This window comes from Erythrolamprus reginae, chromosome 3 (genome assembly GCF_031021105.1).
Source record: "Erythrolamprus reginae isolate rEryReg1 chromosome 3, rEryReg1.hap1, whole genome shotgun sequence".
Lineage (NCBI taxonomy): Eukaryota > Metazoa > Chordata > Lepidosauria > Squamata > Dipsadidae > Erythrolamprus > Erythrolamprus reginae.
In genome coordinates this window covers 46,473,344-46,501,250 of record NC_091952.1, presented here as the reverse complement: position 1 = coordinate 46,501,250, position 27,907 = coordinate 46,473,344, and the positions used below count along the sequence as shown (strand labels likewise).

General features: G+C 39.9%; 1 protein-coding gene across 6 annotated transcripts; it reads left to right on the top strand.

Moving 5' to 3' along the window:
• Positions 1-27,894, top strand: MPL (MPL proto-oncogene, thrombopoietin receptor). 6 transcript variants are annotated; one of them, XR_011558533.1, is made up of 13 exons: positions 1-381; positions 4,886-5,015; positions 6,347-6,528; positions 8,027-8,181; positions 8,314-8,470; positions 11,359-11,488; positions 16,674-16,831; positions 17,846-17,988; positions 22,644-22,800; positions 23,763-23,850; positions 23,951-24,044; positions 25,161-26,759; positions 27,548-27,894. XR_011558533.1 is itself a non-coding variant. In XM_070745069.1 (13 exons), the coding sequence occupies exons 1-13, from the start codon at positions 303-305 to the stop codon at positions 25,587-25,589; spliced, it is 1,974 nt and encodes a 657-aa protein (XP_070601170.1). In that variant the 5' UTR covers positions 167-302; the 3' UTR covers positions 25,590-27,894. The 6 variants fall into 6 exon arrangements, 4 of the variants coding, with proteins under 4 accessions (XP_070601170.1, XP_070601167.1, XP_070601169.1 ...); XR_011558532.1 differs by having other exon boundaries at positions 123-381; positions 22,644-22,830; XM_070745069.1 differs by adding an exon at positions 10,876-10,917 and having other exon boundaries at positions 167-381; positions 22,644-22,830; positions 25,161-27,894.
• Positions 27,895-27,907: the final 13 nt, after the last annotated feature.

The following is a 27,907-nucleotide window of genomic DNA, read 5'->3' as shown; positions in this document are numbered from 1 at the left end:
GGCAGAAGACTGGAACTATAGAAGGCTTTTACCAAGTTTCCTCTAAGCAGCTGGGCTGACACGCTACAGATAAGTTTCCGCTACAGAGATCCAACAACAAAGTTTTGGAGTTCAGCCTTCTTAATTGGAACATCAGATTGAACAGTTACTGCTCCCACCATGCTCAGCAAGTGTCCAGACCTCTGGTGCATTCAGATGTCCATAACCACATAATCAGGTTATGTCATCATACTCAGTCGCAGTTTAGATGCCTAAACTGTTCACAACTGTTGACCTTTAGAGTGACAGTCAATATATGCTCAATGACACCACTTCCTTTCCTTGTTCTGATCCTGCTCACTATTTTGCGTATGCTCCACTTTGTCCTTGTTACAGATGAAGGTAAGGATAAACATTTGTTATACTTCCCTTTGTTTATGAGGAAAGCATGGGTTTTGCTGCTTTTCTGGGGTTCTGTAATTCTAAAATGTGAATATAGCACAGGTGGGTAAATAACTATTGGACTGTAGTGTCTGGGAAGGCTGTGTGTGAAAATCTCTGGAAACATTTCAGTTTATTTGTTTATTTGTTTGTTTGTTTGTCTGTCTGTCTGTCTATTTATTTATCTATTTATCTATTTATCTATTTATCTATTTATCTATTTATCTATTTATCTATTTATCTATTTATCTATTTATCTATTTATCTATTTATCTATTTATCTATTTATCTATTTATCTATTTATCTATTTATCTATTTATCTATTTATCTATTTATCTATTTATCTATTTATCTATCTATCTATCTATTTATCTATTTATCTATTTATCTATCTATTTATTTATTTATTTATCTATTTATCTATTTATCTATTTATCTATTTATCTATTTATCTATTTATCTATTTATCTATTTATCTATTTATCTATTTATCTATTTATCTATTTATCTATTTATCTATTTATCTATTTATCTATTTATCTATTTATCTATCTATCTATCTGTTTATTTATTTATTTATTTATTTATTTATTATTTATTTTTTAATTTAATTATTTAATTATTTATTTAATTTGTATGCTGCCCCTCTCTGTAGACTCGGGGCGGCTAACAACAGTTGTAAAAACAACATGTGACAGTCCAATACTAACACAGCTAAAAACCCTCATTTTAAGAACCAATCATACATACAAGCATACCATACATAAATTGTAGAAGCCTAGGGGGAAAGGATATCTCAGTTCCCCCATGCCTGACGACAGAGGTGGGTTTTAAGGACCTTACGAAAGGCATGGCATTATTTGACATGGCATAATTTCTGGACAAAACTCTGAAACCAGGAAAACCATTTGAGAGAATTTTTCTGGATAAACAGTGTATTAATTGTAAAATGAACTTAACCACACTCACTTTTCAAACATACAGTAGCTGTATCTGGCAAAGAGGGTCTTTTTCAGCAATGTGGAAGAATTGAAACCAAAACTCCATCATTTTATATAATGTAGCTCTCTTTCCAATTTTATGACATTATCAACATGTCCTTGTTCCACTCTGAGAGTTAGTGATAACCTGAAAAAAAAGGTTGCTGGGAGCAAAGGGTAACAAAGCAATTGCCCAAAGAGGAAAGAAAATCTCAGGGCTACTGTAAGTGCAAAAGGTTATGTCTCAATGTGAATCAAGGCAGCGTTTTAGGCTTTTGAAGTGTTCCCTTCTGCATTGATGTGAAGTCATGTTTTTGGCCAGTTGTGACCTGTGTTAGAGAAAGCAATTCAGAGGTAATAGGAATTGAACACCAAGCAAGAAAAATCAGTTTTAGGGGCTCTTCCTAACAAGGCTCTCTTTCTTTAGTCCAAAGAAAATCTATTTAGCGAATGAGGGTAAATATACTGTCTTTTATTAGGAGAAAGATATGGGATAGGACAATATAACTTGGAGCTAACGGCTGATATTTCTATTAAAGCCAATTGTCCAAAGTGTTTTAGACCGGTGCCTGGAATATGAAACATAATGTACTAATGCAGTGGTTCTCAACCTGGAGGTCAGGACCCCTTTGGGGGGGTTGAATGACCGTTTCATAGGGGTCGCCTAAGACCATGGGAAAAGACAAATTTCCCATCGTGTTAGGAATGAAAGCTTCTATTCTGGCGCCTTGGAACATATTTTTACAATCCGACCAATCAGGCGTTTACAGTGGGGGGTGTTCCTTTGACCTTCCTGCCAATCAGCTTAAAGCTCTGTTGGGAGTATTGGCAATAGACTTATGGTTGGGGGTCACCAGAACATGAGGAACTGTATTAAGGCGTCGCAGCATTAGAAAGGTTGAGAACCACTGTACTAATTGCAAGTAAACAAATGTTCCCCATCATAATCCTGATTATTTCATACTGTAATCAAAAGGAGGAATTCTTTAGAAGACAGCAGTGTATACTCTGAAACAAGTAAATAAATATGTTTATCTTTAAATCCAGTCCTTTTTTTAAAAAAAATGCACGTTGCTTCCATAAAAATGCTAACAAAAGAAAGATTTACATAGGTCTTTACACAAATTAGATGCTGTATGGATTTTGTAAAAGAGCCCGATTACTCAATTTGGTATGTGTGTCTTGTGGTTATACTGTATATGTAATGAAATGAATTAAAGCTTAGTCTTTGGAGATGGGTGGCATACAAATCTAATAAATAATAATAATAATTATTATTGTTGTTGTTGTTGTTGTTGTTGTTGTTGTTGTTATTGTTAATTATTATTAGAGTGAAAATAAGCTTTGCTATTAAAGTACCTTGATTATTCTTTTCTGTTTTTCTGCATAAGTCCAGAGGTTGCAAACTTGTTGTTGAGGGGCGTCCCTTTACTAGAATGCTCTAAATGCTTTAGTTTATCAGTTAAACAGGTGCTACATTTTAAATCCTACTTTGAAATGCTATATTTCCATCACATGTTGGATGGCAACAGATACTGTATTTTTTATGTAATCCTACCAATCTTCCTCTGGCAAAAGATGCTGGAATTGTACAAGATTCCTTGCTGCTCTCACCCTTTCTCTTTTGCCCTGACCTTCCTATATTACTCAGCTATCCTCAGATATATAATAGACACTAGAAGAACCAAACACAGTCTCATCATCAACATGAATCTAAGTGCATACTCTTAATCTGTAGCTGAAATGTGGGGTGGAGGAAAGAGATGATGTTGTCTTTCAATTCAGACAACAAAATGTCTCCAGGCACCACTGCTAATGAGAAAGGAATCTGTTTTCTCTGCTTTCTAACACTGTTTTTCTATTTTCAAAATTGTATGGGGTTTTTTTGCCTACATTTGCATGTAATATATAATTGATCCTCTTGTTTCCTCCCCATTTCCTTGAGAGCTCTATCTCCCTAAAGCAGGAAGCTTTCATCTCCAAGCCCTCAACAAACACTTATCGCAAAACCACATAGTTATTTTAGAATGTTTTGTTTGTGCACAAAGGCTCTCCCAAAAAGGCTCTCCCTTACTACAGACCACGAGGGATTAATAAGTAGATCCTTTGTTTCATGTTCTCCAAGTTCATAATTGTTTATTCAATTCAGGTCTCTTCCTAAAAAAGAGAGGAAGTATACCATAAGACTAATGACACTTAGGTTTATAACTGGATAAGTGGGCATACAAAAAACTTTTGCTAGACCAATTCTTGAACACAGCTCATCTGTCTGGAACCTGCAGGGCATATTAGACATTAATACAATCGAATCAATCCAGAGATATTTTGTTAGAAGAATTCTCCATTCTTTTACTTGCAACACAATACCTTATGCCACCAGACTTGAAATTTTGGGTTTAGACAGCTTAGAACGTCTCCATCTTCCATCCAACCCAAGTATAGTACATAAAATTATCTGCTACAATGTCCTACCTATCAGTGAATACTTCAGCTTCAACCACAACAATACATGAGCACACAATATGGTAAATACAACCCATAGTAAACTTGATTGCAGAAAATATGACTTCAGGAACAGAGTTGTCAATGCCTGAAATGCACTACTTGACTCTGTGGTTTCTTCCCAAAAACTTTAACCTTAGATTGTCTACTGTCAATCTCATCCCATTCCCAAGAGGTCTTTAAGGGGTGTGTATAAGCGCATCAGCCTGCCTACCATCCCTGTCCTAGTGTTCCATTTTTATTGTATCCATTTCATGTAATCATAATCATGTTTATACTTATATCTGTTATCTATGACATGCTTGACATAAATAAATAAAAAATAAAAAATAAAAAAAATAAAGTGGTCAATAGAAATTAAAATCAGATTTACAACCAAGTATGCCATGACAATCATTAAATGTTGTACAGTTGTCCCTCATGATCCTTGACAAATGTATCTTTTATTTTATGTACACTGAGAGCATATGCACCAAAGACAAATTCCTTGCGTGTCCAATTACACTTGGCCAATAAGAGTTCAGTTCAATTCAATTGTACTCTACTCTATTCTACCTTTCCTTTTTTTTCTTTCTAAATATTAGTCTTAGCTAATTTTTTATTTTGCTTTTATGAAGTTTCAAAGTTTTCATATTTTATATATATAAAATAAATCCTGCTAGGTCATTATACTTTTTGCTGGCATATGTTTAATATGTGAATACCTTAGTGTTTATGTGTGAATCAAGTCTTATCTGAATCAGATTGGCTTAGTGTAATGCACAAACAAAGACCACAACTCCTATTTTAAGCTACTTGATCTCTTAAAAAAATAGCAGCATGCTCCCAAAAAAACCATTTTGTCGAGGATGTTGTAATCTTGATCATTAAAATACCCTGGATAAATTTGGGGGTTATAGCTGTTGTTCTTTTCATCTAAAAAATACTGGCAATTCAATTTTTTAAAAATGTCATTTTCTTTAAAAACCCTCTCCCCTTATAGAAGCTATTCTATTGGCCAAAACAGCTGAAGATGTCTTCTGCTTTTCTCGAACCTTTGAAGATCTCACCTGTTTCTGGGATGAGCCAACACATATGAAAGGAGCCTATCGATTCTTCTATACATATGAAGGGTAGGAAGTTACTTTCCACATAGACTGACCAAACTGTCTGAGGTTGAGGGTTTTCCCAATCATTTATAATAGCAATAGCAATTAGACTTATATACCGCTTCACAGTGCTTTACAGCCCTCTCTAAGTGGTTTATAGAGTCAGCAGATTTCCCCCAACAATCTGGATCCTCATTTTACCGACCTCGAAAGGATAGAAGGCTGAGTTAACCTTGATCCTGGTGAGATTTGAACTGCCAAATTGCAGTCAGACCGCAGTCAGCAGAAGTAGCCTGCAGTACTGCACTCTAACCACTGTGCCACCTCACAGTGGCACCTAAATTTAGATGACAATTTTAGGAACAATGGGGCACAATGGCTCGATGGTTAGAGACGTTGGCATTTGTGATATGGGTTGGAGACCTGAGTGCCACATGGCAGAGTGAGCTCCTATAATACCTGTTCCAGCTACAGCCCACCCTAGCAATTTGAAAGTGAGCAAATGCAAGTAGATGAATAGGTACCACTTTGGTGAGAAAGTAACAGCATTCCATGTACTTTGGTGTATAGTCAATAATGGGCTGCTGCCCCCACCGGTAATACGTTTATGCACTCTTTATTGAATGCTTAATAATTTTTTTATTGTCCTTCCTTCTCTAGTACTTTAGTATGATCTTTAATTACTTTTAAAATAGGAAATAATTAAATAGTATGTTTTTACCCATAACCGCTTTAATCATTTAAAATATTTTAATCATCTAGAAGTGAACTTTTATAGCAATTAAAGAAAATTGAGCTACTTGCCTAATCTCTAATCATACTGAACCTGGTGGGTTCAGTAAAAAACCTTAAAATGTTACTGTGCCCCTCAATAAATAATGCATTTGTCCTTTTTTGTGGCTATTCAAGTAATATGACTTAATCAACTGAAAACGAGTCCAAGCACCTATTTGAAAACTTATCTTGATTGGTAAGCCATTCCCACCCAGTCACATGACTTTTAAGTGACCCCGGTCACATGATTGTCAAGCCGCTCCCACCTGGTCACATGGCTGGCAAGTCACACCCACAAAATAAGCCACAGCCGCAGTGTGGCAGTAAAAATGTTGGCAGCCCATCACTTTGTATAGTCATGACTATACACATGACTTTGGACAATGCTGGCTCCCTCAACAAAGAAATGAAGGTGATCACTGCCCCATAGAATTGGAACGGCTGGAAAGAGAAAACCTTTACCTTTACCTGTGCTTTTACTAGGGACTATAGGAAAAGGATGGTTGAAACTGAGATAAAGGTTAGGTTAAGTCACACCATGGAAGTATCACAGTCCTAATTATTCAATTTTACTCCTGCAGAGACAAAAGCCGAGAATGTGCTCTAATCTCTATGAAAAATACAGATGGAAGTTGGCGCCACATCTGCACATTTCCTGAAAACTATTATGGCATTCAGCTCTTTATTGAACTCAATGTTGAAGTGTTGGATAGTGTTAGTAATCACACCCTCATCTCACGATATCTCAGAGTGAACACTGTTGGTAAGTTTCTTCCAACAGGATATAATCTATATGTAAAATAGAGAAAGAGATGAGGACTGGATAAAGCTTTGAAGAGGCCAGCATTCTAAAACACATCCATACTATGACCTTCATTTGACTCAACAATTGTAGCCAAGTCATGTACAAACACGATTTCTATATTATAATTTTGAGGATTTCTGAAATGAATCTGTGAATCACACAGACACTAGACTGGTGGATTTAATTTAATGTAATTCGCTATGAATAATTTGGAACTGACAGATTCTTGTTTGAAGTTAATAATAGACAGTTATGAACTGTTTGTTTGTTTGTTTGTTTGTATATATCATGTCATGCTGTAAGCAATATGCAGGCTTTTATTTCAATCCATCTTTCAGGGCATAGTGTTATCAGTTTCCAAGAGGTGTGACTGATCCTATCGATGTCCTGCAGAAGATAACATTTCTCACACCAATTTGTCCCCAGAAATGAGGGTAAAGCTTTTGCAAGAAACCTGAGAAAATTGTTAAGTTCAAAATAGGCACAATGGGCCTTCAAAAGTTTAACACATCTGTTTTCCATCTTATGTTGCACAGAGTTAGAAAACAATAGTAACAAATGTTGTTGTTCACAGTCTTTTCAATATGATCTGATGGGTTTTCTAGAAAATGCAAAGGTTGAAAAAAAAGGTGGTGGATCACAAGTGCAAGACATTTAATTCACTTACCAATGAATTAAATGTTTTTTTAAGTCTACCTATTACTAAAAAGAATTCAACTATAGTACAATACAAATGACTTTTTTTTTAAAGCAGTAACAAGGCTTCATTTTTCTCCCTGGGGAAAAGAGCTCCCAAAATGAGTAGCCACTACCAGGAAAGCCCTGCTCCTAGTATTTCCAACAGCATCACAACTCTTGCTGATGAAATACAGAGAAAAGGTTGCTATTTACCCTAAAATGTAAGCATATAAAGATAAGGCAGAGACAAAAAGGAAGGTGGTAAAATAAAGATAGAAAAAAAGGCCTTCATCTATAGAATATGATCACAATTGTACAGTTCAGGGTGTTTCTTCTGTCAATGGGCCAAGGAACTTCGACACATGGCAAGCACATGCAATAGTTGTGTTGGTTTATTCATGATGATGGGTTTTTTCTTTCCCAATCATGGATCATTTGTATGTTGTTGTTCTTTCCTTTATGTTTTTTTCCCCAGAAAACTAATGAAATTATTATTTAATTATTACTAAACGCCCAGAGTAATGAACATGAGATGAGAGGTCATATTAATTAATTAGTCGATCTTGTAAGAAAGTTCAGTTGTCATTTCTAAGAGAGGCATAGGTGCATTTGTGACAGACATTTTCAATTTCTGCTCTAGCAAATTAGAATGTAACTCTTATTGATCAGACTGCCTCCTGTTTAGTCTAGGAAGTGTCCTTTCCTATTCAGTTATCACCTGAATAGCATAGAGGTAAGCAAGAGCATTCATTATTGTTTTCTTTGTGGTTTTTTTAAGGTCTCATTGCTCCACCAATAAATGTAACAGTTGAGTGGCCAGGGATTGCCCAACAGTTGCTTGTAAATTGGATGCCTCCATCTATCAGCTATGCAGACTTCTTGATATACGAAGTTCTTTATGCTGCTGAGGATTCCATTCAGTCGCCATCCAGGGTAGGGTTAATAGAGGGAGAAAATAACTCTGCTTTTTGCTATAATGGCTAGAGTATGTTTTTGCTCTATTGCGTTTTTGCTAAAATGGTCTAACTGAAGAAACATTTATACTCTTATTCTATTTTATTTTAGATTGAAGTTAAAAACAGCTATGTGTGCCAGCTGAAGAATCTACTTCCAGGACAGCAATACCACATCCAAGTTCGCTCCAAACCTGATGGACTTTCTCTTGATGGCACCTGGGGACCCTGGTCTCCAGCAGTGACAGCAGAAACACCTCACCTTCCTGGTAGGTGGCTTGTTGACTAAGAAGCACCTGTCAGTGGCGCAACTTTAGGGCAATGGAAGGATACACCATTTCTATAATAATAATAATAATAATAATAATAATAATAATAATAATAATAATAGATCATCGACATCGCAATCCCAGGGGACAACAGAATTGAGGAGAAGCAGTTAGAGAAATTAGTGAAATACGAAGATCTAAAAACTGAGCTGCAACGACTCTGGCATAAGCCCGTGAAAGTGGTCCCAGTGGTACTTGGCACACTGGGCGCAGTGCCAAAGGATCTCAGCGGACATTTGAAAACCATCGGAATTGACAAAATCTCCATCTGTCAATTGCAAAAGGCCGCTTTACTGGGATCGGCAAACATAATTCGCCGCTACATCACGCAGTCCTAGGTGCTTGGGAAGCGCCCGACTTGTGATGAAATATGAAATCCAGCATAGTGATCTCGTTTGCTGTGTTGTACTGACGTAATAACAATTATTATTATTATCATTATCATTATCATTATCAATCATTATCGTTATCATTTATTAGATTTGTATGCCGCCCCTCTCTGAAAACTCGGGGCGGTTCACAACAATAATAAACAATGTACAAATCCAATACAGTATTTAAAAACACAATTTAAAAACCCTTATAATAATATAATCACACAACCCAATCAGACCATACATAAACCAAAGTAGTTAGGGGAGATGTCAATTTCCCCATGCCTGGCGGCAAAGGTGAGTTTTCAACAACTTGCGAAAGGCGATGAGGGTAGGGGCAGTTCTGATCTCCGGGGGGAGTTGGTTCCAGAGGGCCGGGGCCGCCACAGAGAAGGCTCTTCCCCTGGGCCCTGCCAGATGACATTGCTTAGTTGACGGGACCTGGAGAAGGCCCACTCTGTGGGACCTAATCGGCCGCTGGGATTCGTGCGATTCTATGTGGAAGTAGAGCCCCCAAGTATTACAACTGGGTGTATCCAGAGTCATACTGCATCAATATTACTATTGCAAAATGAAAAATTAGAGAAAAGGAAATTGTTGGCAGCATGGATTCTATAACTCCCTATGACAGTGATGGTGAATCTATGGCACGGGTGCCACAGGTGGCACGTGGAACCATATCTGCTGGCACACGAGCCATTATCCTAGTTCAGCTATAATGTGCATGTGTGTGCCGGCTAGTTGATTTTTGTCTCGCTCGGGGGCTCTGGGAAGACATTTTTGGCTTTTGGGGAGTCTCCAGGGGGGATGGGGGAGAACATTTTTGCCTCTGGAGCCTGAGGAGGGTGAAAAACGGGCCAGCCAGGCACACTAGAGTTTGGGAAATGGGCAGTTTCAGGCCTCCAGAGTGGGGAGCAGGAGAGGGCATTTTTGGCATTCCCAGGCTTTGAATTATGAGTGTGGGCACTCGTGCAGGTGCGATAGCACACACACACACACACTTTCGGCACCCAAGGAAAAATAGGTTCGCCATCAATGCCCTATGAAATCTATTTTTCCTTTGCAGGGGGCCTGTCTATGCCTGGAAGTAGACATATAATGTTTGTGAATCCGTATTTCTGCTACAGTACTTGCAAATTTTTTCAGGCCTGTAGATATTTTCCCATATGTAAAAGCCACGCCCCATGAAACAATGAATTGCAAATACATTTTACTCTTTCATTCTATATTACTTTTAAATAATTCAATAACCCTTGTGGAGATGCAGTATTTGAAATGATGGAAATGCAAATATTGCATTTCCTTTAGGAGCCACAGCATGAAACTACTGATTATCCTGACATGACAAAGGAACACTCAAATCTGCATTTGCTTAGCTAGCATGACTGAAAGAAAAAGAGAGAGATGCATGAATATTTATTCCCAGGTCTGGAGTCTGTTTGGCTACTGTATATGGGCATTATTAAAAAGCATCAGAGAGCAAGGTAAAAGTAAAGCAGTCATGTCCAACTCTAGGGGTCAGTGCTCATCTTCGTTCCTTACCCCTCGCTATTGTCTAAAGCAGTGTTTCCCAACCTTGGCCACTTGAAGATATTTGGACTTCAATTCCCAGAATTCCCCAGCCAGCAAATGCTGGCTCATATTTAAGTGAATGTCCACCAGTACTCCAAGATCCCTCTCGTAGTTACTACAATTGAGGCAGGTACCACCCATACTATGTGTGTGCTTTTGGTTTTTCTTGCCTAAATGTGAAACCTTACATTTCATTTTGTTAGATAGGGCTTGGTTTCTAAGTTTGCCAAGATCCATTGCATCTCAAGTCTATCTTCTGGTGTCTTTCTTCTGCAACTTCTTACTCCTTTATTCACACACACACACACACACACACACACACACACACACACACAAACGGGAGATTTGAGGAGAAAAAAGTAGAAAAAATGCTCAATGTCTTTTGACTTTTAATCCTAGGAATCTTCCATCCAGCTGTGGCCAAATTTTGTACAAATTCAGGTTGGTCCTTTCTTTTCCAGAAAGAGTTTTATTGCACAGCAATTTAAAAAAAATCTAGATATAATTATTTTTCTGGTTAATGAAGTTTGTTGCACATTTTATAATAAAGAATAAATTCATGAAACGCTTCTAAGGGGAAGAGTTAAAGCATGCAAGACATGTTCTGAAAAGCATGAAGGGTCTTCTTAGGATAGAGAGCCAGAGCTCTGCAGATATTCTGAGCCACATTTCCATGCAGCCTCACTTGGTTAGACCAACAGCGAGAGATTTGGAGAGTGTAGTTTGGTGGCACAAAGTTTTAGAAGATATGTCTCTGGATTGGCCTCTCTCTGTACTGTATATAAAACAAAGAACATAGATTTAGCATGTGGGGGCACAAAATAGTACTGAAAAAAAAGGCTGCTGTCAAATTGTTCTCCGTCTGTTCTCTTTTCTGGACAGAGGCGATTGGTCTGCACTGCTTCACTCCAGATTTGTATCAATTGCACTGCCAGTGGAACAAGACGCCCCTGAAATCTGGCCCTGTTCACAGCCTCTTGTACTGGATGGAAAGCAACAGCAGCAGCACAAGGTGACTAGATGGACAAATGAACAGTACTAGGCCTGTTCTGTCCCATAACTGGTGTTTTTTGCTCCTGTTCCAGCTATGATGTCCTTCAGTTTTCACATACATATATACAGGGATGGGCAGCAGGCAGGACGGGGTGGAATGCAGTTCCACCGGCGGAAATGAAGATGCATGCGCAGCTCCAGCTGATTAGAAACATAGAAACATAGAAGACTGACGGCAGAAAAAGACCTCATGATCCATCTAGTCTGCCCTTATACTATTTCCTGTATTTTATCTTAGGTTGGATATATGTTTATCCCAGGCCTGTTTAAATTCAGTTACTGTGGATTTGCCAACCACGTCTGCTGGAAGTTTGTTCCAAGGATCTACTACTCTTTCAGTAAAATAATATTTTCTCATGTTGCTTTTGATCTTCCCCCCAAATTACTTCAGATTGTGTCCCCTTGTTCTTGTGTTCACTTTTCTATTAAAAACACTTCCCTCCTGAACCTTATTTAACCCTTTAACATATTGAAATGTTTCGATCATGTCCCCCCTTTTCCTTCTGTCCTCCAGACTATACAGATTGAGTTCATTAAGTCTTTCCTGATACGTTTTATACTTAAGACCTTCCACCATTTTTGTAGCCCATCTTTGGACCCGTTCAATTTTGTCAATATCTTTTTGTAGATGAGGTCTCCAGAACTGAACATAGTACAGTATTCCAAATGTGGCCTCACCAGCACTCTATATAGAGGGATCATAATCCCATGATTGGTGGCTGTCACTTCCTGGATTACTGGTCTCGTCTCAGTTCTCCTTTTTGTCCCTGTTGCTGCATCTGCGCTCCTTGCTTTTTTCCTCTTTCCTCCTTCTTGGTCTCGAACGAGCTTTCCTCTCTCCTGCTCAGCTCCCCTCCGGCCTCACACAGTTACCTCCCGACTGAGGTGCAAGCAGAAGGTGTGACTGGAAGCAGCGCTGGCAACATTTATGCTTCTGTCAGCACCTGTTCGCCTAGCTGCCCAGCCTGACGTGGGAGGGCGGCCCAGGAAAGAGAGCGCGGGAAACACAAAGCAAATTGTCACCCCAGCGAGTGACACTGGTAAGGTTGTAAGTCGAGGATTTAACAGTTCACTTGAATGATGATGATCATTCAAGCCACTCCCACCTGATTACATGGCCGGCAAGCCACACCCACAAAATAAGCCACACCCACAGTGTGGCAGTAAAAATTTTGGCTGCCCATTACTACCTACATAGGCATTTCTTTTTCTTCCGTTCAATTGTTTCTGATACTTGGGCATTGCTCGGGCAAATCCCTACAATTTTCATGACAATGTTTTTCAAAAGTGATTTGCCATTGCCTCCTTTCTAGGGCTACAAGGAAGTGACCCACCCAAGGTCACCAAGTTGGCTTTGTGCCTAAGTTGGGACTAGAAATCACAATCTCCTGGGTTCTAGCCAGGTGGGAGTTGCAACTTATCTCCGCTACCGGTACTGATGCGTGCGCAGCTCTAGGTGACCGGTGGGCACAGGCATGCACATCAGATCAAGATTTGGCTTCTGCGCATACGCAGGAAGCTAATCTTGTGAGAAGACATGCAGGCACATGAGATTTCAGTGATTTTTTAAATTGCCGAAATCTAACGCACCCGTGCATCCTCTTACGAGATTTTGCTTCCTGCGCTACTGGAACGCCACCCCCACCATCCAAGTAGGAACCCTATTATTTAGATTTGTATGCCGCCCCGAGTCTGCGGAGAGGGGTGGCATACAAATCTAAATAATAAATAAAATAATAAATAAATAAACCCAAAACTTGTTCTAGCCAAAGGCTTTAACCATTACACCAAACCAGGCATACATGTGTAGGCAGTAATAGGCAGCCAAATTTTTTACTGCCACACTGTGGGTGTGGCTTATTTTGTGGGTGTGGCTTAATGATCATGTGACTGGGTAGGAGTGGCTTGCTGGCTATGTGATCAGGTGGGTGGCTTGAACGATCATCATCATGCTCGACTTACAATCTTACCAGTGTCGCTCGCTGGGGTGACAATTTGCTTTGCGTTTCCCGTGCTCTCCTTCGTGGGTCGCCCCCCCCACCTCAGGCTGGGTAGCTAGGGGAATGGGTGCTGCCAGAAGCATAAATGCTGCCAGCGTCGCTTCCACCCACACCTTCTGCTTGCACCTCAGGCGGGAGATGGCTACATGAGGCTGGAGAGGAGATGGGCAGGAGAGAGGGAGGCTTGTCCGAGGCCAGGAAGAAGGAAAGAGGAAAAAAGCAAGGAGCGCAAACACAGCAGCAGAGAAAAAAAGGAGAGCCAAGCCGAGACCAGTAATCCAGGAAGTGACAGCTGCCGATCAGTTGAAGCTATGTACACATCTTCATTTCTGCTGGTGGAACTGCGTTCCACCCCATCCTGCCTGCTGCCCACTCATGCGTAATGCTCTGAGTCATATTTGATAGTTTCAGTTACCAAGCAAGCTTACGAGCATTTAATTATTGCAAATCCTACCCTACTTTCAAATTATTTTGGTGCCACACGAATCCCAGTGACCAGTTAGGTCCCACAGAGTGGGCCTTCTCCAGGTCCTGTCAACTAAACAATGTCGTTTGGCGGGACCCAGGGGAAGAGCCTTCTCTGTGGCGGCCCCAACCCTCTGGAACCAGCTCACCCAGAGATCAGAATTGCCCCCACCCCCCTCGCTTTTTGTAAGCTCCTTAAAACCCACCTCTGTCTTCAGGCATGGGGGAATTAAGATATTCTTTCTCCCCTAGGCCTATACAATTTATGCATGGTATGTTTGTGTGTATGCTTGGTTTTTAATAAGGGTTTTTAGTTATTTTAATATTAGATTTGTTATATGCTGTTTTTTATTATTGTTGTTAGCCCCCCCCCCCGAGTCTACAGAGAGGGGCGGCATACAAATCTAATAAATAAATAAATAAATAGATAGCTCTCCTGTCTTAGTTACTTATTTAACAGCAGCAACCCTGGGAAATACCTTAGGCTGAGATGAAGAAGCCGACTAAAGCTTACTGGGTGAATTTCATTCAAGTTGAATGGCAACTGGAACCTGTTTCTCCAGTCCTAACAGCAGTCAGAAATGATATAACATCAATCCTTCTCCTTTGTTGCTTAACAGGGACTGACTTTCTGCCACTCACAACAACCACATCCACAGTAACTGAATTTAAACAGGCCTGGGATAAACATCTATCCATCCTAAAATAAAAATACAGGAAATAGTATAAGGGCAGATTAGATGGATCATGAGGTCTTTTTCTGCCGTCAGTCTTCTATGTTTCTATGTTTCTATGTTTCTGTGTTTCTGTGTTTCTGTGTTTCTGTGTTTCTATGTTTCTTCTATGTTTCTTCTATGTTTCTTCTATGTTTCTGTGTTTCTGTGTTTCTGTGTTTCTGTGTTTCTGTGTTTCTGTGTTTCTGTGTTTCTGTGTTTCTGTGTTTCTATGTTTCTTCTATGTTTCTTCTATGTTTCTTCTATGTTTCTTCTATGTTTCTTCTATGTTTCTGTGTTTCTGTGTTTCTGTGTTTCTGTGTTTCTATGTTTCTATGTTTCTTCTATGTTTCTTCTATGTTTCTTCTATGTTTCTTCTATGTTTCTTCTATGTTTCTTCTATGTTTCTTCTATGTTTCTTCTATGTTTCTATGTTTCTATGTTTCTATGTTTCTATGTTTCTATCAGAGGTGGATTCCTGCCGGTTCGGACCAGTTCTATAGAACTGGTAGTGGGAGTTTAGCCCCACTCGCCAAACCTGCAGTGATGACCGACTTGGCTCTTTCGGTGGCGCCATATGCACTGCAATCTTGTTTTTCGCTATTGGACATGCGCAGAAGCTGGGTTTTTAGCATTGTGCATGTGTGCACATGACACGCAAAGCAAACACGCGCAATGCCTGTGCACTCATGCACCGTGTGAGGAAGCAAACTGGCAGTGAGGTAAGCCAGAACCCACCCCTAAACCTCATATATTTAAGGTTTACTAAGTCTCAAATCATAATAGGTTTAGGAGGAGGCTCTACTGCAATGTCTGTTGAATCTCTCATTTCTGTGCCTTGGCCCTAGTAATGCATCTTCTTCACAGGGCCTATATTTCGACCTATGGCCGTGATGGTGAACCTATAACATGCGTGCCACAGGTGGCACTCGGAGCCACATCTGAGGTCACGTGAGGCATTGCCCTATGTCAGCTCCAATGCACATATGCACAATGGCCAGCTGATTTTCGGCATTCCAGAAGGCAGGGGAGGCCACTTTCAGGAAAGCCGCTGGAGCCTGGGGAAAGCAAAAAACAGATCCAATGGGCCAGGGGTCCTGGTTCAGACTGGATTGCCCGAACCAGGCTGGTGACATCACAATGGCGTCACAGATCTGGTTCGATCAGTGCCAATCCGTGGGTGCCACCATCTTTTTTTAAAAATCCAAATATTTTATTGTTTGGAAGTTTTTTCCTCTGCTTCTGCTTGAAACGCCCCCCCCCCCTTCACTCGAAGCACAACTGATCAGCTCCTCAGCTGTGTTTCGGGCTGATTAGAGCTACTGAACATGCCCGGAAGCAGAATTGCACGAGGGGGCGCACGCGTGAGGCCTCGCTCCACTTGCCCGCCTGCACAAAACATCACAATGGAAACCAGTGGTGAAGGTAAGTGGAACCCACCCCTCCAACGGAAACAAACTTATGGTAGGTCCATTGGACCATATTTTGGGCTCCCCAAGCTGCGGGGGCTTTCTTGAAGCCTGGGGAGGATGAAAAATGGACCAATGGGCCTACCGTAAGCCCGGAGACATCAATGAAGCTTGCATGCATGCACGGGCAGGCAGCATGGAGGGGCTAGCGCACATGCACATGGGGAGGACATTGCATTACAATGCCCTTTTGGCACCTGAGCAAAAAAAGTTTCGCCATCACTGGCCTATGGCTATCAATAGAAGGGGATGGGGAATTATAATACAACAGGAGTGATGAATAGAGAGAGCGGTTGTAGCACCTTTTAGATTCTTTTTACAACTTAACGAATCTCACTAATCATGCTCATTCCAAATTGGAAAGAAAGGCTAAACAGAACTTGGGGGTACTAATTGTCAAGGAAAGTGTAAGTGTGGTTGATAATTTAAAAGACAACTTCAGATAGTTCGAGCAGACAACTCAACCTCCTATCACTATTGTCCATTTTAATTTGCAGAGGGCAAATCTGGCACAAATGTAAGAAGGAAGACCCTGCCGCCCACACATGCACCTTCCAGCCGAGCAGCACTCATTACCTTTCTATCCTGCTGACCATCAGCCAGAGAGAGCAAGAGGTCAGCTACTTTGAAGAGCCATTCAAACTGTACCACGTGGGTAAGAATTTTCAGCATCTCTTGGCCTCAGCACCATTAGGACTTTCAGCTCAAAAGAGTTGAGCTGTCCTCGGCTGACCTAGTGTTAGATCCTTGGCGGAATGAAGGACTGCAATCTTGAAATAAGCAACGGTTCTTTATTAACAGAAGTAACGGTTACAGAACTGGAAACGAGACAAAACATGGCCGTGCCTGGCAGCTATATATATGCTGGGCTGCCAGGCTGAGCCAACCAATCGCCTTGCAGTATTTTCCCGCCCAAGGAATGTGGGGCGGTTACAAGGCCTAACTGTCCTCTGGACACAACACCTAGCATCAAAAGAACACTAATATTAGAATACAGTGGTACCTCTGCCTATAAACGCCTCCACCTACGAACTTTTCTAGATAAGAACCGGGTGTTCAAGATTTTTTTGCCTCTTCTCAAGAACCATTTCCCACTTACAAACCAGAGCCTCCGAAACTGTAACCAGAAAAGGCAGGGAGAAGCCTCCATGGGGCCTCTCTAGGAATCTCTTGGGAGGAAACAGGGCTGGAAAAGGCAAGGAGAAGCCTCTGTGGGGCCTTTCTAGGAATCTCCTGGAAGGAAACCGGTCCGGAAAAGGCAGGGAGAAGCCTCCATGGGGCCTCTCTAGGAATCTCCTGGGAGGAGACAGGACCGGAAAAGGCAGGGAGAAGCCTCTGTGGGGCCTTTCTAGGAATCTCCTGGGAGGAAACAGGGCTGGAAAAGGCAGGGAGAAGCCTCCATGGGGCCTCTCTAGAAATCTCTTAGGAAAAAACAAGGCCTCCACCCTCCCTGAGGTTTCCCCAATTTGCTTTTACATTGATTCCCAGGGGAAAAATTGCTTCTTCTTACAAACTTTTCTAACTTAAGAACCTGGTCACGGAACAAATTAAGTTCATAAGTAGAGGTACCACTTTATATGCAATACTATTAGTATTGTAGTGGACCTCTGCTTCCCCATGAAGCAGAGCTGACCTAACTAGGCACCTCTCTCCCTTTCTTCTATTACAGTGCAGACTGCTCCCCCAAGAATCCTGGAAGCTTCAATAGACAGAAATATACTAAGGCTGGAGTGGGCCCCTCCACTAGAAGAAATAACCGAACACATGGTATATCAGATACGGTATACCGTGCAGGACACCTTGAAATGGAAGGTATATTTTCCCAGCAGATATTCTTGTGATACCAATTAGCAGTGCCAGATAGATGCAAATAAATGCTTCTGTAATGCAAATTTAGAACTATGGTTTCCAAGCTATAAGAAATTACTATCCTAAGTTTATTTTACTCTTCAAGAATCATCTAGAATGTTATGCCCTATTGTAGAACCTCTGTATCCTTCTTATATCACAAAAAAAGTTACAAAGAGTAAAAGAAGAATGGGAATATAAGAGCATTCTTTTTTTTAAAGGGTTTTATTTATAATACAATTAAAAAAGAAAAACATTGGACATAACCTTCTAGTTTAAACATTTCCATCAAGTTATTTCTCCTCCTAAATGCAATTCTTCATCTCTATATAAATATATCCAAACTTTATATACAGTACTAAATCCATTTTCGCCCCAATTTGCTAACATAATATATACATTTCCAACTTGTCACTAATTCAGAAACCCAACAGTCCTCCTCAATTCCCACCAGTAGTACAATTACCCCAGATTTCAAAGTATTCTGATTCATTCTTATCTTTCAATTCCATTCAATTCCATTGTAAGCCTGTCCATTTCAACACAAGAAAGCAATTTTTGTACTATCTCTTCCTGTGATTGGGATTTCTTTGCTCTTCCATTTTTGTGCAAAGGCCAATCTAGCAGCAGTCAAGATACGCAATATTGAGTATGTTATTCCCTTATCATATTTATCTATAGTAATACCCAATAAGAAGAGTTTGGGTTTTAGCTCTATCTTCAACGTTAATATTAATAAGAACATTCTTCATATAGTAAATCCAATTAAAAACAGAGAACATTTATTTTTGGCAATTGCATGATCAAGGGACACTTTGATGATCATTCAAAGCACCTGCATTCACAATGAGGTGGCTGCAGGGACATTGTGACCATCATAGCCGCCCTGAGTCCTATTGGAGTGGGCAGCATATAAATACAAAGAATGAATGAATGAATGAATGAATGAATGAATGAATGAATGAATGAATGAATGAATAAAAATAAGTGCGAACACCAGTTGCAAAGTTATTTTTTTCAGTGCTGTCATAACTTTGAATCCCTAAACAGAGCAGTCATTTAGCAAGGATTACCTTTGTAAAGTGGCTGCTACACATTTCCATCGCATTTGGTGGGACACTGGCTTCAGAATCACTGTTTCACAAAAAAACTAAAGAAACTGGGTTCAATTCAAAGGGGCTGGGCTTGCTTGGCCCCTTTTCAGCACAAGGCTAAAAGTGGATTATAGTTTCCTTCTTTTCTTCCTTCCTTCCTATTAAAACATTGTGGTTCAGCAGAAAGGTTGATTTCAATTGAAGATTTTAAAAATCTTCTGTGCAATAAAGGGCAGGTACATACCCTCAATTCCTTATTCCAATAGATCTTAGCTTTTGGGCAAGTCCACCATGCATGAAAATATGTACCAATTTCTTTTTTACATTAAAAGATAGATTGATTCTTTTGAAGACAGACAGGAAAATCTTTATGGGGAAAAATTCAGATCTATGAGAGAAGTCTAGTCATTTTTAGCTCTGGAGAACAGTGACCACACCCATGCAGTATAAAAGGAGGATTTCTGCGAGAAAGAGGTGTGGTCTGACAATGAGTCATTACGGTGGCATTGTTAGAACCAGAGTTGAAAAATGCCATGCTGGCACACTGTGGCTTTTCCTTTAAGATCATCATATAGAGACTGTAGCTGTTTGCCAAGCTCTGATGATTAATGTGGCATGTTTTGACAACGCATGTAATCATTGTGGAATGCTCTAATTGGACTGGGCTGCAGGCCCATAGCCTGCTCCGTTATCTCTTGACTCTTCTTGACCCTGAATATTGCCAGCAGAAATTTTTTAAAAAGACTATGCTTTGTAACTTTCGTGTTCTAAAATACACTTTTGTTCTGATTTGAACTTTTGCAGTGGGTGGTTTGTTATTCTGTTCCGTTCAGGCTCAAAGTAGAACACTAGGTATTCATCTGGTCAGCTTCAGTACATTATTTTATTGCCCTGGTTAGGGCTTTAAAAGAAAAACCTTATTTGGAGAGAGTAATAGTGAAAGAGCTTGCAAGCTGGTAAGAGCTGGGAACCTCATTAGCACCTTGTTAGGGCTGGAAATTTTGAACTGGGTACTTTAGTCAATAGCCATGACAATCTTTTAGTAAGTTCTAAGAGATACATAAGACAATTTCTAGAAATGGGGCACCAAATCTCTCCAAACAAGCTGATCTACTAGTCTTAGAAAATTTCTGGCCCAAGCAGTAATGTCTAAATGGAACTTTTACTAGACAACGAGATGAATGCATGCCATACTTTTGTATTTGACTCAAGACACAACTAAGGAAACCAGCTAAAGAAAAGAGGTTTTAAAAGGCTTAAGAATTAAAAAGAAAAGAAAAAGTCCCTCCCTTTTTTCAAACATACCATAACCTAAGGAATGACACTACTACAATATATACTAGAATAAATGATGGGGAGTGTCCCATTCATAGGGAAAACTGTGACCCAGTCAGTAGAATAAAAGCTACGTATTTCTGTACAAATAATCAAATTATTGCACAACCAGAATTTTCAATGACAAGCAAGGCAATAGTTAACTAAATTATACCTCATTTTATGACCTTTTTGCTATGTCTGCTAAGCAAATTGCTCAATTGTTAAGTGAATCAGGCGGTTGTGAAGAAAATCTGATTTTCCCATTGACTTTGCTTGTTGTCAGTTGCGTGCGAAGGTCACAAACGGCAATCACATGACCCTGAAATGGTACAACCATCATAAACACATGCCAGTTGTTAAGCAACCTGAGTTTTAATCACATGGCCATGAGGCTGGCATGGTTATTTTAAGTGTGAGTGTTAGATTTGAGCTAATAAAGAGATCGGAACCACAGCAACAGTTTTACCACTTTATCGTGTCTCCGCTGTAGCGGATGCAGACTGCCAGCCAGCTCCAGGCAAGCCGCTTTAAGAGCTTGTTTTGGAGGTGGCCGACTTCCAACATCCATTTAAAACTCCCACTTGCAGGCTGTCCAATCAGCAAGCGGTATGCAAACTTTCAACATACCTCCATACGTAACAGCAAGGACTAGTCGTATGTCGCTCTTTTTATTGTAACTTCCATTGCTAAACTGACAGTTGTAGAGAGAGGACTACCTGTTTTGTAGTTTGAGGATATGAAACTCAGGAATCTAATTAGTAAAGTACAGATAGTCCTCAACCTACATCCATAACTGAGCTCCAAATTTATGTCGTTAAGTGAAAAAATTTTAAGTGAGTCTGTCCCATTTTGTGACTTCTCTTGCCACATTTTAAGCAAATCACAGCAGTTGTTAAATTAGTAACATGATTGTTCGATGAATCTGGGCTTTCCATTGACTTTGCTTGTCAGAAGGTCGCAAAATGACTCCTAAATGTTGTGTACACTCCCTTTCAGCCTGAGGAATGCTCGGATTCGGAGGAGGAGGGTGATTTAGAGATTGTAAACTTACCTGATTTAGAGATAGATGGCAATGTTAGTGATGGCCACAAAGCTAATGACATAGACATGAGTTCGGATGAATCAAATGGGGAAGATTGGAGATGGGTTGATCCCCGTTTTAGACGCTACCAGAGGCTATTAGAGGAAGTAAAAGGGAGGAGATATTAGAGTTAGAGAGTCAGGAATTAATTAATAAATTAATTGCCTCATATCCGGGAGAAAACGGAAGAGAAGCTGATTGAGTCTATTCTTGTCCCACCAACATTGTGTCTCCCAGCTACGCTCCAGCACGTAAGCAAAAGAACCTGTGATTTATTACCTGTTTTTATGGCTCTATGCTAGCACTTATTAGCTCATAAATTTTAGAATGACTTGTGGAATGCATTGAAGTTACTACTGAGACAATCTGCCTAACTGCTTTTAAAAGAAATGAGAATGAATGGCACTGCGCAATAACAACTCTGTAATGAAAAGTGAAAGTAAAAATAAAGACAAGTTTGCTGTGTGTTACCAAAATAAGGCATCTAACAGTCATTTATTCCAGTTATTATCTGAATTGGCCTGAAACCAGAACACTGAATAACCCTAATACCATCATTAATGAGTTCATTGTCAAGCATCTGAATGTAAATGATGTGACCATGAGGATGTTGCCATGGTCATAAAGTGTGAAAAATTGTCATAAGCCACTATTTTCTGTTGTAGCTATGTGCTGTTGTAACTTCAAATGGTCACTAAATGAACTGTTGTAAGTTGAGGATTACTTACTTATATATATATAATGGAGCCAGGGGCAGATTGTTTCTACCGCTGTGCTGCGTCTGCAGCTTTGGGTATCTTACATGCACATGTGCATGCTCCAGCATGGTTTTGCTTTTGCACATGCTCAGGAAGCAAAATCTCATGAGGAGACGTGCTCACGCACAAGATTTCAGTAGGGTTTTTTGCTTCCGCGCATGCGTAGAAAAATCACCAAACTCCCGCACACACGTATGTTCCCTCGTGAGATTTTGCTTCCTGCACATGCGCAGAAGCAAAACCATGCTGGGATACGCATGCACGCATGATACCTGAAGCTGCACACGCAGTGCAACTTTTGCTACCGGTGCGGCGTTCTTATCCATTCTGGCAGGAACCCACTACTGAATGGGGCCCTTTTCTGGGTAGATTCTACAGGTGCAGTACTCGAACACCAGTGAAATTTATCTGGCCACTGAGGATCGCTACTGCCTTCAGCTGCGTACCCAACCAGATGGCCAGAAGTTCCATGGAGACTGGAGCACCTGGTCAGAATTAGTGTGCGTTGAAGTCCCATCTGGTGCAGGTTCGGACTACAAGACGGGCTACGAGAATGGTAGAAGATCTCAAGCATAAAACGTATCAGGAAAGATTTAATGAACTCAATCTGTATAGTCTGGAGGACAGAAGGGAAAGGGGGGACATGATCGAAACATTTAAATATATCAAAGGGTTAAATAAGGTCCAGGAGGGAAGTGTTTTTAATAGGAAAGTGAACACAAGAACAAGGGGACACAATCTGAAGTTAGTTGGGGAAAAGATCAAAAGCAACACGAGAAAATATTATTATACTGAAAGAGTAGTAGATCCTTGGAACAAACTTCCAGCAGACGTGGTTGGTAAATCCAGTATTCCCTCGATTTTCGCAGGTTCGAACTTCGCGAAAAGTCTATACCACAGTTTTTAAAGAATATTAATTTTAAAATACTTCTTGGTTTTTCCCCTATACCACGGTTTTTCCCGCCCGATGACGTCATATGTCATCGCCAAACTTTCATCCGCCTTTAATAAATATTTTTTTAATAAACTTTAATAAATAAACATGGTGAGTAATAATCCAAATTGTTGCTAAGGGAATGGGAAATTGTAGTTTAGGGGTTTAAAGTATTAAGGGAAGGATTGAGATACTGTTCATAGCCAAAAATAGTGTATTTATTTCTGCATTTCTACTTCGCGGAAATTCGACTTTCGCGGGAACGCATCCCCTGAGAAAGTCGAGGGAACACTGTAACTGAATTTAAACATGCCTGGGATAAACATATATCCATCCTAAGATAAAATACAGGAAATAGTATAAGGGCAGGCTAGATGGACCATGAGGTCTTTTTCTGCCGTCAGTCTTCTATGTTTCTATGTAAGCGACATCAATGGTGGCACTGGAGAGAGGTTGCTAGATAAGGAGAGAAAATACTTGACCAACGAAACAAAGACTGCTGAGGCTCAGGGAAAGAAGAGCCACAAACCCACCACCCTGTGCTTCTACTTCAGATTCAGTGATTATGGTCGTGGCCATTGCGCTCTTGCTGTGTGCAGGACTTGTGCTGGGACTGGGCTTCACCTGCCTCTCCAACTACAGGTAACATGAGTTCTGTGCAGCTCAGCCATTGAACGGAAAACATAGTTTGGCACAGGTGTTGTTATCCTTTGGTGACCATTTTGTGTTTCTTTGTTAATAGTAGTGTGAAAGAAAAGCTCTGGCCCCCCATTCCAGATCTACATCACGTCCTGGATGGATTCTTCAAGGATAATGACAAACAGCATCAGCAGCAAGTGAGACTTTTCTTTTTGTTGTATTACTTCTAATGCACTAAGTCAGTAGAACCAGAATTAGGCTGTCTTTTGACTAGGAAAAAAGCGCATTCCTGTTTTTTTAACTCCTTCCTATATCTTTTTTTTTCTTTTTGTGAGAATCTTGCATCATTCCATGGGCATATTTCCCAGATTTCAGGAATAATAGGATCAAAAAATTTCCCACCTGACTTTTTCAAGATGTAGACTTTTTCAGTTCCATCCCATTTCTGAACTTTGATGTACTGTGATGATAGAAACAGTATTACAATACAGAAGTAAAATGAGGAAAAGTTAGCTTGTGCCTAGAAGTCAGAGTACAGTACACGCTAAAGCCTGGATGGAACTGTTTGTGATTTTTTAAATCTTTCTTTCTTTCTTTCTTTCTTTCTTTATTTATTTATTTATTTATTTATTTTGTCCAATACACAATAATATACAATGAAACTTATAGAGATATAGTAGGGAAGATATATGAGATATAAGAGAGACTATATCTCATATATCTCTTCCTAGTTGGAGTACAGAGTGCTCTTTTATTGTCTTTCACATTATTATTTCATGCAAATTCTCCTAAAGCAGTGGTTCTCAAAAAGGGGAATCGGGACCCTTTTGGGGGTCAAATGACCGTTTCACAGGAGTCGCCTAAGGTCATGGGAAAAGACAAACTTCCCATGGTGTTGTTCTGCCTGCGTGTCCCAACCGTCCGTAATTACAGGGTAATTAGTCCAAAAAGACACACACCACACGATAGAAGGAAAACCAAAAGTCTTTATCAACAGAAAAGCAGAAAAAACTCCCTTTTTAAATGTCAAAGGGATTTTCTGGTACACAAAGGCACAGGTTAAATGCAATCCAATTTCTCACCCAGTAACTGGGAAAATGGAGTCCAATTCCAAAGTCTAAAGACCTTCCTGCCAATCAGCTTAAAGCTCTGTTGGGAGAATTGGCACTAGACTTATGGTTGGGGGTCACCACAACATGAGAAACTGTATTAAGGGGTCACGGCATTAGAAAGGTTGAGAACCACTGTACTAAAGGGAGGGATGGAATCATTCATAGGACCTTCTGAATTTCTGTTTCTTTCTGAACTTTTAGGTCAACTCTTTATTTTGCAACAAAATGTTGGAGGATGTGCCTTTGACGTGCTTGTTGGAAGTCCTATCTGAGAAGCCCCTGGAAACACCCAGCCTTGACCCTTCGCTAGATATGAGTTCAGCAGAACAGGCAGAATGGGCCGGCCAGCCTTCATCCCACCAGCACTACATGGTGCTGAGTTCTAACAATCCCCAAAGTAGCCACCATGAAAATGAATACTTTGATGACACAAATGATAATGGAAATGCTTTTCCACAGTCCTTGGAACATGATCTGCACGTATCATCCGAGCCAATGATCCAAATGACTCCCTTCACCCTGTTGAACGTACCATCAGAGATTAAAGAAGAAAGAAGGCAGGAAATTTCTGATGACCAAACCACATCTGTCACTGACATTTCAAACCAGACATATTTGCTAATGGGCTGATTGTGTCCATCATTAGAGGATACTACTTTGAGAAATTATTAGGCCCTATGGAAGTTTGTAATACAATACAATTTTCAGTTGTAAGGGAGCTGTTTAGTCAGTTCTCTTCAAATCTGTTTCTTATGGACCAACTGAATTTAGCAGCTGATTGAACTACAGGAGATTGGGCAATTTTTCATGGCCTAAAGCTACCTTGAATTTTCAGAAGGCAATGATGGAAAGGGACTAGAACTGTACTCACGCGCAACTCATTTTGGTTTGAAAGGGGGAAAAATACACTACAATGTTTCTGTGTTTCTCATTTCAGAATGGCAGGCAATCATACTGCCATATTCTGGTACTGATGGCCAAAGGGTACTCTGGTTCCTGTAAAAGTATTTGAGGATTTGTGGCCTCAAATTACCAACCCAGGCACTGGACTATGAGGTAGAGTTGAACATTGAATTTTATCCTAAGACATATCTATGTTGCATCTTTTTTCCCAAACGCCATCATTCTGCTAAACAAATAATTTCCTCAACACTGTCAAACTATTTACAAGGTCTGCACTATTACTACTAGTTTTTTCTCATCATTCCTATCACACATCTCCCACTTATGACTGTATTACTGTAAATTGTTGCTTGTATCCTTAAGATTTTTATTAATATTGTTTCCTGATTGCTTATTTGACCCCTATGACAATCATTAAGTGTTGTAGATCATGATTTTTGACAAATTAATATTTTTTTATGTAGACTGAGAGCATATGCACCAAAGACAAGTTCCTTGTGTGTCCAATCACACTTGGCCAATAAAGAATTATATTCTATCTGGTAACCACAGATCTCCAAAAGCAAAGTGATTCTTAATGCAGTTGAGTCCCAGTGATTTGTATGTCAGCTAAAAAAAAGGAAGATTTTAAATATTTTTTCCATTTTGAGGAAATATGCAAACTATATTTTATGGAAATGATAGAAGGCTTGTAGTAATACAACTGTTTAGCATAACCAAAAATAGAGCTTACTAGAAAATGTACCATGCTGAGCACAAAAATACAGTTTGTAAGATAAGCACTACTTTATGTTAGGTCACTGTAATATCAGATTTATTTCACTGATTTTAAATAAGGCACACATTACTACCAACTTGTACAAATAAGGATTCACTGTTACTATTTGCATTGCCATGGTTTCTTGTAAACAAGTGTAAAACAAGTTGCAATAATGCAACTGCTATAATTCATGATAGTTAACTTTTTTTTCATGAGGATCAAATTTGGTTATTCACACAGCACTGATTTACTACAGTTTGTACTTTCATAAAAGCACTTCTTACCATCTCCAGAGAGGTTTTCACCAACCTTTTAAAATCTGTTTTGCTTTAAAAGTAGGATAATGATGACCTAATATTTAACGCAGTGTTTCCCAACCTTGGCGACTTGAAGATATTTGGACTTCAACTCCCAGAATTGCCCAGCCAGCATTTGCTGGCTGGGGAATTCTGGGAGTTGAAGTCCAGATATCTTCAAGTTGCCAAGGTTGGGAAACACTGATTTAACGGAATCATACATGGAGTAAAGAAAATTCTGCTGGCAGTACCTCTGTTCTGATGCTTCCTTCTGCTGTACCTCTGTTCTGATGCTTCCTTGTAGAAAACAAATTAAGTGCATGAGATGTATAATACAGAAATTAATGGAAGATTTCTGGGCTCCTCATAAGTGCTTTGGATCAAACAAACATAAATCCTGAGAGGGCCTTACATAAGCTCTACTACCGATAGAAAGTCCACAGAAAGGCCCAAAGCAAAGGGTATTTTTGAATGAAGCAAATGGAGAGCTGAATCAGTGTTGTAGTCCAGTGTTTCCCAACCTTGGCCACTTGAAGATATCTGGACTTCAACTCCCAGAATTCCCCAGCCAGCATTTGCTGGCTGGGGAATTCTTGGAGTTGAAGTCCAAATATCTTCAAGTGGCCAAGGTTGGGAAACACTGTTGTAGTCAATGGGATGATCATAGCCACCTGCCATATATGTGAAGAAACCAAAACTGTTCTGACAGGGAAAAATACAAATGGCAGCTATTTGAAGGTGTATATATCACTTTTATAATAAAATATCAGCTAGAGAGTTGGAGATGCCAAGTCCAATGCCAAGTTGAATATAAATGTACTTTCTTGTTGCTTGGAGGAGAGGTTGAAGCGAGGAAAGAAAAGAAACTGGGATTTGAGATTGCATACTGTAATTACTTCCAATTTTTCTTGTTAGAACAATGGCAATTATACTGTATATTATGTAGTAACGAATAAACCCAAATTTCTCCAGTGGAGTTCTCCCAGAAA